Below are 13,126 nucleotides of genomic sequence, written 5' to 3' on the forward strand. Positions count from 1 at the left end.
AATTTTATTGACGCTTAATTGCTAGTTCAACAATTAATTTTTTCATATCAAAAATTAAATTAAGGTAATAATTCAATTGATATAATTAGCTAGATAACTAAATTAAGGATTTTTTTTGCTTAAATCCTATAAATCATATATCAAGATACAAGAAGTTTAGACAAAAATCTTTTATAAATTAAATTGGCTTATTATTTTCTTTTCAATGTAAAAAATAAAAAAATATATTTTAAATAAAAATTTAATTCGGATCCACAATAAAAAGGTTTTAAATATCAATTGGTTGAATTTTTAAATTTTCCGTATGACATATAATTATATAAATGAATTTAAGCTCAGCTTGGCATTGTAATTGAAGAGTCAAAAATATTTTTTAAAAAAATTATAATTTTAAATGTTGTTAAAAAAATAGTTTAATAAGAATATATTTTATTATATTAGTATTTTTATAAATAAAATTTATTAAATTTAATTTTAAATTATTTTTAATACCCTCAAATTAATATATTTAAAAAAATATTTTTCTCAACAACAACTCTAATAATAATGCTAAATAAATTTTTAATCAAATTATGTTTATAAAAATAAAAATATATAAATTTAATGGAAATCTATAATATTTTTTTAAATAGTAATTAATGAATTATATAATATAAAATAAATTTATTTTATATATTGATCACAGAAAAAAATTTATGAATCTGCCTTGAAACTCTGGAAGGAGGTTTAAATCTTGAAGTTAGTAATGCATTTTTACAATTGTTACTATTTAAACTACACAAAATCTTTACATATTATTATTAGATTATAAACCAAATTAAATCTATTAAATAATATATATATATTAAATTAATTATTATATTAATATAAAATAATTGATATTTATTATCATTGTTTTTTCATTTTGTTAACTTGAATAAATAATTGCGTAAATAATTTATTTTATTAATGTGTTAACTTAATTTATTAATTTTATGTGATAAAAATATGAAATTTTCATTATTTATTATACCATAAAATTTTAATATGTTAAAAGTTATTTTTTATTAATATAAATTAATTTATTATTATAAAAATTTTATCCTTAATATTTTTATTTATTAGATTTAGTTAAATTTATTTAATAGTTTTTTATAAAATATTTTCAATCACTAAATACACTAATATATTATTATTATTTTTATTATTGTTAGTTTTAACTATAATTGAAATTTAAATTCTTAATTTTTTTTATTTTCATCGATTTAATAATGGGATCAAATTTAATAACCTTCAAGAAACTACAACAATCCAAAGTCTTTAACTTTGGTCTCCAGCACCTGAATGCCACGTTTTCTTCTCTGCTTAATGCCTGAGAAGCCTGCCCCCGCCGCCCCTTTCCTCTATCCCTTCATTCAATTACATTACTGGCAGCAAAAATCTCTCACCAATTTTAAGGATCAGGGAGCTCAAGGCACCCGCCAGGCCACGAGAAGCACGTCGTCTCTCTTGTAAGATTAATGCCAGTTTACCAAACGTTTTTTTCCTTTTCCTTTTTTGGTTGGGTCATTGTTTTTCTCATTTGCGTAAATTGCTTTGTTTCTTGTTAGGATTCTTTGATTAAAGAATGGATATCTGATTACAGCTCAGGTTCTTAAGTATTTGTTAATAGTTTCTTATGTCGTGTTTGAATCATGACCACATAATTTGATTAGTTTAATGTTTCAGATAAATGAATATACATTTCTGCTGATTTAGTTCATGGGTTTCCGGAGAAAGGAAAACCTAGAACAATTTAATATTTTTAACTTTTAGGCTTTTTTCTTTTTTAAATTTGCAATTCTGGCCCACTGGTCTCTCTGATTTTATCCTTTTGCCGCTGTCTGAAAACAAGCTTTGAGGCCAAGGTGATGCCACGTTGCCCATATGAATAAAGCGAGAAGATAACTTTATGCTTTAAAAGGAAAATAATAATAATAATATATTAAATACACTGTAGAGCGAGGGAGGGAGAGGGAGAGGGAGAGAGAGACAGAGAGAGAGAGAGAGAGAGAGGGGAAGAGAAAAACCCTTGTATTGTTTTTATTGAAATGAGTGGTGTGGGTTTTTTGTGGAGCTCTTTTCTTTGTTTCTGCTTGGAAAAATAGAGAGAATTTTTGAGGCTGTCGTGTTTCTTTATACAGTGCAACTAAGGCCTTCTTGTGTTGTGTGGTTCTCTTTTTAAGTTCGTTAAGCAGGAAGAGGAAAATCCTTTCTTGGGGCTGATGGTACTTGTTCATCTCTCTCTCTCTTTCTAGCCTAGGATACAGGTGGATGCTGGTGCTTGTTTAGTTTTTGTGATGAGAATAATATACATGCGTGCTTGATCCTGTGTTGTGAAAAGGGTATCTTAAATTCTCTCTTTTCTATGGATATTTTTATTGCATTTTAATTTTTGGTTGTGCTGGAGGTGCTTTCGATTTTTTGTAGTGTAAAGTGCATATGAACACAATCATATGTTATCGTTCTGGTGGACGAACTAGAAATTTTGAAAAAAATGAAGGAAAAAAGTCTGTAAAAAGGGTGTGTTGTGTTTACTTTGCTAGTCCATATTTTCATAATAATGAAAGTTGATTGGTTTTCTTGGTGGTAAGGTGTCTGTGTTATTGTCTGATGAAAAAATTTACGTGCTAAGAGTTCATTTTATTTGCTTTGACGCCTAGCAGTGAGATAGCACTTCTATTTGAGAAGCTGAGTGGTTGGGCTTTGGATTGATGAGAAGTTGGGTTCTTTTTGGTTGTCCATGAAAATGAGGTTTTGATTGAAGATGGTAACAGTAAAAATGAGGGACTGTGGTAGGAGCTGGAGAATCCCTCCATTTCTTGGATGCTTTGCACCTCTAGGGGGATGATCATGGAGGATTTTTCTGGGTCTTCTTGGCAGAAGTCTGATAATTCTAGGGGATTGAGTACCTCCAGAGTCTCAGATTGTAATCGAAGACCTGCAACGCGATATTCTGTGTTTAGAAAGGAGACTGATAGGCTTGTGCTGGCGCGCCATAACCCCAAAAACCAGGTTAGTTTTTTTGGGGGTTACAAGGATGAAGCTGCAGTTGACCCTTTTGCCCGAACTTTAGAATGGGGTGATGTTAGCTTGAGGCAGTGGTTGGACAAACCTGAAAGATCCATTGATGAATTTGAATGTTTACATATATTTAGGCAAATAGTTGAGATTGTAAATGAGGCACATTCTCAAGGAATTGTTGTTCATAATGTCCGGCCTTCTTGCTTCCTAATGACATCATTTAACCATGTGTCTTTCATTGAGTCTGCTTCTTGTTCGGATTCTGGGTCGGATTCTCTAGAAGACGGACTGAATAGCCAAACCTTGGAGGTTAAAAATTCATCATCTCCCTTGCCTAATGACATGTTTCAGCACAGTAGTAGGTTAGGAAGTGAAGCTTTTCAGCCTGGATCTACTCCAAAGAATGCTTTATCAGAAGCTAGTTGCATTCAATCAAGTTCAGTTCATGCCACCCATGTGCCATTGGGGGAGGAGACTGAAGAAGATAAAATCTGTGATAGGAGGAACGCTGAACAAGAAGAAGAAGAAAGGAAGCAACCTTTTCCAATGAAGCAGATATTGCTTATGGAGACCAGTTGGTACTCTAGTCCTGAAGAGGTTGCTTGTTCACCAAGCACTTGTGCTTCAGACATCTACAGATTAGGAGTTCTTCTATTTGAGGTTTGTAATGAAAAATGCTGCATTTCTTACATTAAAGATTAAAGATCAGAATAAAATGGATTTTAACTTATATGGCCTGGATTGAAATTTTTGAACCCTGCTTGATTTTCTGTCTACGCTCATATGATATGGTTCTACTTCTGAACAGTTGTTCTGCCCATTCAGCTCAAGAGAAGACAAGAGCAGAACTATGTCTAGTCTGAGGCATCGGATTCTTCCTCCTCAATTGTTACTGAAGTGGCCAAAAGAAGCTTCATTTTGCCTATGGTTATTGCACCCAGAGCCTAGTAGTCGGCCAAAAATGGGGTGAATATGCATTTCCACATACACTATTTGCAATTTTTTTTTCTCTTTACATTTTAGCAGTAGCATGTGTTCTTGTTTGTGTGCATTTATACTTACAGTTTCAATTTTATGTTTAAATGGATATAGCATAATTCAAATTAGTAGTTATCTCATAGATGATTGTGCAAGAAACTACCATGCCTTTCAATTGAAGATGGGAACCACATGCATTAATAGAGCTTATTTTAGGACTTCAAATGTAACTACTCTTGTCTTTATGTAACCATCTACAAATATAAGATTTTAATGTGACTTCATTGTGCATGGCACTGCTATGACCCTAGTCTTTTCTTGCCTCGTGCAAATTATAATTTTCAACATCAACAAGTAAAGCCATGTTAATCCTTTTAAATCACATGCAATCATTTCTATTTCAGATTTAAGTCAATTTTGTGCCCTTCCAGATGTGATCTTTAATTTTCTGCTTCCATTCATTTATCTTCATCATGTAAAGAAGCTTGCCTCTGAGACACAAAAGCATTATAGTTAATTTTTATTTAAATTATATGAAATCAAGTTTTAATGGTCTTAACTCTTTTCATATCTTGTGTGACAGTGAGTTGTTACTGAGTGAGTTTCTTAATGAACCAAGAGAGAATTTAGAAGAACGTGAAGCAGCAATACAACTTAGAGAGAGAATAGAGGAGCAGGAGTTGTTGCTGGAATTCCTTCTGTTGATACAACAAAGAAAACAGGAAGCTGCTGATAAGTTACAAGATACTGTTTCTCTCCTGTGTTCCGATATTGAAGAAGTTATGGCGCACCGAACATTTCTTAAGAAAAAGGGCGGCTCAGGCCTAGAAAGACCGAAGGATGATAATTTTGCATCAAATCTCCCTCAATTGAGTCTTGTTGATAATGATGAGTCTTCTAGCTTGGGTAATAGAAAACGATTCCGACCAGGCATTCAGATTCTTGATGTAGAGGAATGTGATGATAATCTAGATGATGGTCAGAACTCAGATATGCTCACAGAAACTCAAGAAAGTCTACTCTTCAAAAGTTCACGATTGATGAAGAACTTTAAGAAAGTAGAGTCGGCATATTTTTTGACAAGATGCAGGCCAGCAAGGCCATCAGGGAAACTTTGCACTAGACATTCACCAATGAGTAGTGATGGGAGAGGTTCTATTGTTGTTACTGAAAGGAGCTCCATTAATAACTTAGCACCAAAAGAGCTGCATGTTGAGAGTAGAAGAAGTGGATGGATAAGTCCATTTCTCGAGGGTTTTTGCAAGTATTTATCTTTCAGTAAGTTAAAAGTTAAGGCTGATTTGAAACAAGGCGATTTGTTGAACTCTTCGAACCTAGTGTGCTCCCTTAGTTTTGATCGTGATGGACAACTTTTTGCTACAGCGGGTGTTAATAAGAAGATAAAAGTATTTGAATGTGATACGATTATAAATGAAAATCGTGATATCCACTATCCTGTTGTCGAGATGGCTAGCAGGTCAAAACTAAGTAGCGTATGCTGGAACAGTTACATTAAAAGCCAGATTGCTTCTAGTAACTTTGAAGGTGTGGTGCAGGTAGGTTGGACCTTTTATTTCATTCATCTTTTATCTCTACATCACTTGATATTGAACAAGTTGCTTAATATATTTAGGTGTGGGATGTCACACGAAGTCAAGTACTAACAGAAATGAGAGAACATGAGAGGCGTGTATGGTCCATTGACATTTCATCAGCAGATCCGACAATGTTGGCTAGTGGGAGTGATGATTGTTCTGTTAAGCTATGGAATATCGATCAGGCAATTCTATTTTTGCACTTGGTGGATGTCAGCTTTGAAACTAAACGTACTAATGTCTTTTAGTTTGTTATTGTTTATTTTTAATACCAGATGTATGATAAGTTGTTCCTCTTACGTGGGTTGCTACTGCAGGGAGTAAGTATTGGTACAATCAGAACAAAGGCCAATGTCTGCTCTGTTCAATTTCCCTTGGATTCTAGCCGTTCTCTTGCATTTGGTTCGGCAGATCATAAAATTTACTACTATGATCTTCGTAACTTAAAAGTGCCTTTGTGCACATTGGTTGGACACAATAAAACTGTGAGTTATGTGAGGTTTGTAGATCCAACAAATCTTGTTTCTGCATCCACGGATAACACGTTAAAGCTCTGGGATTTGTCAATGTGTGCATCTCGGGTTATTGATATTCCCCTTCAATCATTCACGGGTCACATGAACATTAAGGTACATTCACTTTTCGTGTTATAGGAAGCATCTGTAAGTTTACGTTAGGTTTTTTGTTTCTGTAAAAGCTACTGGATTTGGTGTTTTTAATTTCATTGTTAATGTTGCTTAACTCATCATACAACTCAACTCAACTCAACTAAGCCTTTATCCCAAAAATTTGGGGTCAGCTATATGGATTCGCTTTTTCCACTCTAAACGATTTTGGGTTAAATTCTCAGGAATGTGTAATACTTCTAAGTCATGTTGTACTACTTTCCTCCAAGTCAATTTAGATCTACCTCTTTTTTTCTTTCTATTCTCTAACCTAATGTGCTCTACTTGTCTAACTGTAGCCTCCGTATGTCTACGCTTCACATGACCAAACCACATTAATCTCCCTTCTCTCAACTTATCTTCAATTGGCACCACTCCTACCTTTTCTCTAATATTTTCATTACGGACTTTATCTAGTCTAGTATGGCCACTCATCCACCTTAACATTCTCATCTCTGCAACTCTTAACTTAGATGCATACGACTCTTTCAGTGCCCAACACTCACTGCCATATAACATAGCTTGATCGTATGGTCATGCAGTAAAATTTTCCTTTTAATTTATTGGGAATCTTACGATCACATAAAACTCCCGTGGCACGTCTCCACTTCAACCATCCGGCTTTAATCCTATGACTAACATCCTCCTCACATCCCTCATCTACTTGAAGGACTGAGCCTAGATATTTAAAGTGATTACTTTGGAACAGTACTACTCCATTTAAACTAACTCCTTCCCTATCACCAGTTTGGCCTTCACTGAACTTGCAATGCATGTATTCTGTCTTCGTTCTACTTAACTTAAAACCCTTTGACTCTAGAGTACTTCTCCAAAGTTCTAGCTTCCTATTGACTCTTTCTCGTGTCTCATCTATCAGAACAATATCATCCGCAAACATCATGCACCAAGGAATACTCTCTTGTATATGTTTCGTCAGTTCATCTAAAACTAATGTAAAAAGGTAAGGGCTTATGGCTGATCCTTAGTGTAATCCAATTGAGATCGGAAAATCTCTTGTGTCCCCTCCCACTGTGCGCACAATAGGAGTTACTCCTTCATACATATCTTTCAATACTTGTATGTACCTAATAGATACCCTCTTTTGTTCTAACACATTCCATAAGACCTCTCTTGGAACACTATCATAAGCCTTCTCCAAATCAATAAAAACCATGTGTAGATCTTTCTTCACATCTCTATATTTCTCCATCAAGCTTCTAATGAGAAAGATCGCTTCCATAGTTGAGCAATGGGCATGAAACCAAATTGATTGAGAGAGATAGAAGTATCATGACGTAGTCGATGCTCCACAACTCTCTCCCACAACTTCATAGTATGGCTCATGAGTTTAATTCCCCTATAGTTTGAGCAACTCTGTATGTCTCCCTTATTTTTAAAAATAGGTACTAAAATACTCTTCCTCCATTCATCAGGCATTTTCTTTGAGTTTAGAATCTTATTAAATAATTTAGTTAACCATGCCACTCCCATATCTCCCAAATACTTCCACACTTCAATTGGTATTTCATCGGGTCCACAGGCTTTACCCACTTTCATTCTCTTAAGTGCTTCCTTTACTTCTAAAGATCTAATCCTTCTAGTATAATTTACATTCTTTTCTATTGTTCTAAAATCTATATTCACGCTATTTCCATTTTGACTATTATTAAAGAGATCATTAAAATAATTTCTCCATCTTTCTTTAATATCCTCATCTTTCACTAACACTTTTCCTTCTTTATCCTTAATGCACCTAACTTGATTGAGATATTGACATTTCCTTTCTCTACTCCTTGCTAATCTATAAATATCTTTCTCCCCTTCTTTAGTTCCAAGTTTCTCATATAACTTTTCAAAGGCCTGTGCTCTTGCTTGACTAACTGCCTTTTTTGCCTCTTTCTTTGCTATCTTGTACTGTTCATATGCCTTATTATTATCACATTTAGGTAATTTCTTATACCATTCCCTTTTTCTCTTCACTGCCTTTTGTACTTCCTCATTCCACCACCATCTCTCTTTTGAGGGTGGTCTATGTCCTTTAGACTCTCCAAGTACTTTTCTAGCTACTTCTCTAATCTTTGATGCCATCTGTATCCACATATCATTGGCCTCCATATCTAGCTTCCATACTTCGGACTCGAGAAGCTCATTTTTGAACTTCACTTGCTTTACTCCTTTGAACTCCCACCACTTTGTTCGAGCTACACTATTTCTTCTGACCTTACTTGAATTGTTCCTAAACTTGACATCCAAGACCACCAACTTATGTTGACTTGTTAAAGCCTCTCCTGGAATGACCTTGCAATTCTTGCATAGAGCTCTATTTGTCTTCCTGGTTAAGAGGAAGTCGATTTGGCTTCTATGTTGCCCACTTTTGAAAGTCACTAAATGTGACTCTCTTTTTATAAAGTAGGTATTTGCTAGTATTAGGTCGTATGCCATAGCAAAATCCAGGATGCTTTTTCCCTCCTCATTTCGACTGCCAAAACCAAAACCTCCATGAACATTCTCATAACCTTGCCTATCACTTCCTACATGTCCATTCAAATCTCCACCAATGAAAGCATTCTCTTCATTCGGTATGCTTTGCATTAAATCATCCATATCTTCCCAAAACCTTTGTTTACTCTCACTGTCTAGTCCTATTTGTGGGGCATAAGCACTAACTATATTTATTGTTTCTCCTTCTAGTACTAGCTTTACTAGTATAATTCTATCTCCTACTCTTTTCACAGCTACTACTGCGTCTTTCAATGTTTTGTCTATGATTATACTCACTCCGTTCTTGTTTCTCTCCTTTCCGGTAAACCACAGTTTGTACCCTGAATTACCTACTTCCTTACTTTTCTCTCCTACCCATTTAGTCTCCTGAATGCAAGCAATATTCACCCTTCTCCTTTTCAAGGTATCCACAAGCTCCATTAATTTTCCTGTAAGTGATCCAACATTCTAAGTACCAACCCTAATCCTCCTCCTATCGTGCTCCTTCCTAATTGGTCTCCTTCTATGATATTTTCTATTGTTTTCTATGTCTATCTTGTGTTCTGTTCCACTATTTGTTCTACTATCTGTCCTATGGACTAACTTCTTTACCCACACCCGTCCATGATTTGGGAACCCTTGCTCACTTAACACCACACCCGGGCGCCGGCATGGCGTGTCGCTTTCGGTGAACGCCCTACACCCTTGCATATTTATCACTACACTCGGGCTCCGATGTAGCGCGTCGTTAGTAGAGGACGCCCCAACGTTTATATCTTTTGAATCCATATCATAGGGTGTGACGAAATTTTTACGCTGGTTGTCACCTACCGCAACCCTCCTCCTTTATCCGGGTTTGGAACCGGCTAAGTGCAAACTACTTGCTTAACTCATCATAGTTAATACTAATTTAAATTTGACTTAGAATCATGGGACAGCAAATACAATCTCATATACAAGTGATTGGAATTCTGCAGTTAACACTGCTTTGGACTTGCTTAATGCAACTGAGCATGTTTGATTCAAATAAAATTATGAGATAAATTTATAGCATTAGTAGCACTGCCCTTCATCTGATCCCAAACTTGCCTTGTTTGACATATGAGGAACCCCTTGATCACAGACATGAAATCTATACAATTGAGCAGATCACCCTCTATGTTGAAAGGCCAATTACTTTGTAGAATTGACGTCTGGAAGTAGTACATTGAATTTTGGGTACAAGTGAAAGGGTTATGAGTATCTTGGAGCAATGTCCTTCCACTAAATGTCAAATCCTTCATTAATGTGTCACCCTACTTTTGATTTATGCAACTCGGATATCATATCAATCATCCACACTATATTTGCTTGGTGAAGAAATTTTTAAGTGTTGAACTGGTTGTTTTTGCTTGTTCCCTTCGGGTTTGTTCTTCAATTTTCAATCCATCATCTTGACCAATTGGAGCCTATTGGTCTTTCATGCTCTCAAGTTGGAGGTTCAGATATTCTAAAGGATTGACACATGGTTATACGTGTCATTCTCTAAGAGGCACATTATTTTGGCCCATATCAATTAAGAATTTTAAATTCTTTTAGTTAAAGACAGAATTTCAACCAATACGCGCATAGGTTTAAGATTGAACCTGAAAGTTATATAGGTGAAGAAAGATGTGATAGAGAGCAACAGACCTATTTTTCACAATTTGATAATACACTAATGTGGAAGTCAAATTGGGGCCATCTAATTAATGATAGAAATTGTTGTGCTATTTAGCCTGATATATATTATCTTTATATGGTATTAATGTGGAAGTTTATCTTGCTATTTATTGTCCTTTTTTTTTTTTGTACTTTTTGGCAGAACTTTGTGGGTTTGTCAGTATCAGATGGTTATATTGCAACTGGCTCAGAAACAAATGAGGTCCTCACTTGTCTTCTTATTTAGATATTATTAAGAGTTTGTTTAGATTGCCTTTACAATACCCACATTGTGAAGCTATCAGAAGCATCTTTCCTTGAAGCTTATAATGTTTGGCCCCAGATGTTGCTTGCTATTTCATCTTTTAATGGATAAGTAGATTTTATCTCTTTCATCTATCTTGTTTATAAACATTTGATGCTACCTGGGAGATTAGCTTTGCACATTTCTTTAGTCATTTTCTGGCGTTAGCTGGAGAGATGACCTCAGATGTTTAGGAAACAAGACGAGATGCATCAACATAGATGAATTTTGGGTGATCAGACTACATGATCCTCTTCCCTTTTTTCCTTTAATTGGCTTGAAAAAGCTTCAATAACTCGTTACAGAGCTGTAGAATTGAATGGAACTACTCTAAAATTAGAAGTTCAGGATTTTATCCGATTCTTTTAATTTTATTATACACGGATTTAGTTTCTTGTTACTATTTAACTATCATCAATTCTCCATCCAAATCAACTGTTAAATAGTTGGTATGTTAATCAAACTAAAGCATTAGGATCCACAATGTAAGTTTAGGAGCTCAAATTCAGGTCATGTGCTTAAACACTACTTTTTTTCTTAAAATAGAAAAACAAAAATTATATTTTAAAAGGAAAGGAAAAAAAAATTGTGTTAGTCGCATGGCCTGAATTTGAATTTTGCTACTAGCTGCATTGCAGGTCCAATTTTGCTCTAGTTTGATTTTATATGCTAACTATTTAATGATTGATTTGGGGGGAGAGCTAACAGTGGCTAAAATTGTAACAGAACAAGTCCATGTAACCAATTGATAAAACTAAAAGAACATGAAAATCGCAAAATATAGTATTTTATCGGGTCATTAGACCTAATAAAAATGTTCAGTGGATAGTTTCCTTAACAACCAACACAATAGCAGTGCACCTCTTTCTTTAGTATTTACATAATATTGCAACCTTGCCTTTGCATTTAAGTCATGGCTAGTTTTCTGAATTTGATTTTCTTTGTGGAATAGGTTTTCATCTACCATAAAGCTTTCCCCATGCCAGCATTGTCATTCAAGTTCAACAACACCGATCTGCTTTCAGGTCAAGAAATTGATGATCCTGCACAGTTTATTTCTTCCGTCTGCTGGCGAGCCCAGTCCTCTACCTTAGTTGCTGCAAATTCTACTGGGAATATCAAAATTTTGGAGATGGTTTAATTTGGTCTATGCTCTTCAACCCACAAATGAAATTTTATCAAAAGAAACAAGACAGTGATGGTGTTTGGGCAGAAACAGTTGAAATCAGGATAACAATCTTTGCACCATAGGAAATTGTGAAACTAAAGGATATGGGAACTCGAGGGTTGCAATTAAAATTACAACTTTGGGATTAGATGATAGAGGATGCAATTAAAGCAATGAGATAATGCTCAGGATCCAATGCACTGTAGATAAAATTCAGGGGAAGAAAAGGAAAAAAAGGAGCCTAAATTTATTTTTCCCCTTGTATATTTTTGCAATGCTTATAGTTAAATCATTTTTTCACAAGGTGCAGCGATCTTTACCTCTTTCTTGACGTGTTCACTGGCTTATCTCCTGCTTTAAAGATGCGTTCTTCATTCACTTGTTGTTGCTGTTGGAGCCTATATGGAAATCCTACTCTTTAGATTTTCACTTATAAGTTCAAGTTGGAGCTTTTGAGTTAAATAGTTAATTGATATCATTGTTTTATTAATTAAATTTGTTCATGTGTCTAATGAGCATATATGATATTAAAAATCTATTATTCTAACTCTCACTGATAAGCTAAAAGCTTAAAACTTTTGCAGTGGGAGGAGGTAAAGTAAGGTCTGTGAGTAAAATGAAGAGTTTCAAATTAAGAATTTTTGTGGATTAAGGTTTTATAATTCTTTTGTTATTTGAAAGGATGTGAAGGTTTTTTAGAGTATTTAGAAATTTTAAAGATTGAAACTCTAAATCTAGCTATTTGGCGAGTTAAGTATAAAAATAAACACAAAAATATTATAGTTTTAAGTATAAAAATAAATTAAAACAAAAATTGAAATCAAAATAGAACTATAATTAAAAATTAAAATCATTCAGAAATTGCTTATGCTAAACTGAAATCAAAATCGAAGTTTGATTTCACGTTTGGTTCCTAAAAGTTAAGAAACCAAAAGTTTAATTTTTATTTCAATTCTTAGCCAGAACTATACTGCACTTAAAACCAAATACCCTTAAATCTCTGATCTTAAAACTTTACACAACGTCTTGTGACCCCATCAAACACCTCACCTCCCAAACAAAATGTTCAAATAGATGTAATTATAGAAAATTATAGTCAAGTTTGAAAATTTTTTTCATCAATGAAGTTTGTTTGAGAAGTGTAATTTATCTAGAGATTATATTAAAAAAGAAAAGTGAAATTTATCTCAATTATATAAAGTTTGTTTTTTTC

The 13,126-nt window shown here is 34.2% G+C and overlaps 1 protein-coding gene across 8 annotated transcripts; it reads left to right on the top strand.

The window, feature by feature from the left end:
* The first annotated feature begins 1,332 nt into the window (after positions 1-1,332).
* Positions 1,333-12,216, top strand: LOC110668733 (protein SPA1-RELATED 3). Of its 8 annotated transcripts, none has more exons than XM_021830083.2 (8): positions 1,333-1,490; positions 2,685-3,702; positions 3,851-4,008; positions 4,604-5,576; positions 5,654-5,821; positions 5,933-6,244; positions 10,605-10,664; positions 11,698-12,216. In XM_021830083.2, the coding sequence occupies exons 2-8, from the start codon at positions 2,845-2,847 to the stop codon at positions 11,884-11,886; spliced, it is 2,718 nt and encodes a 905-aa protein (XP_021685775.2). In that variant the 5' UTR covers positions 1,333-1,490; positions 2,685-2,844; the 3' UTR covers positions 11,887-12,216. The 8 variants fall into 8 exon arrangements, with proteins under 8 accessions (XP_021685775.2, XP_058001464.1, XP_021685773.2 ...); XM_058145481.1 differs by lacking the exon at positions 1,333-1,490 and adding an exon at positions 1,981-2,246 and having other exon boundaries at positions 5,654-5,800; XM_021830081.2 differs by lacking the exon at positions 1,333-1,490 and adding an exon at positions 2,026-2,363.
* Positions 12,217-13,126: the final 910 nt, after the last annotated feature.

Source organism: Hevea brasiliensis, chromosome 4 (genome assembly GCF_030052815.1).
Source record: "Hevea brasiliensis isolate MT/VB/25A 57/8 chromosome 4, ASM3005281v1, whole genome shotgun sequence".
Classification (NCBI taxonomy): domain Eukaryota; kingdom Viridiplantae; phylum Streptophyta; class Magnoliopsida; order Malpighiales; family Euphorbiaceae; genus Hevea; species Hevea brasiliensis.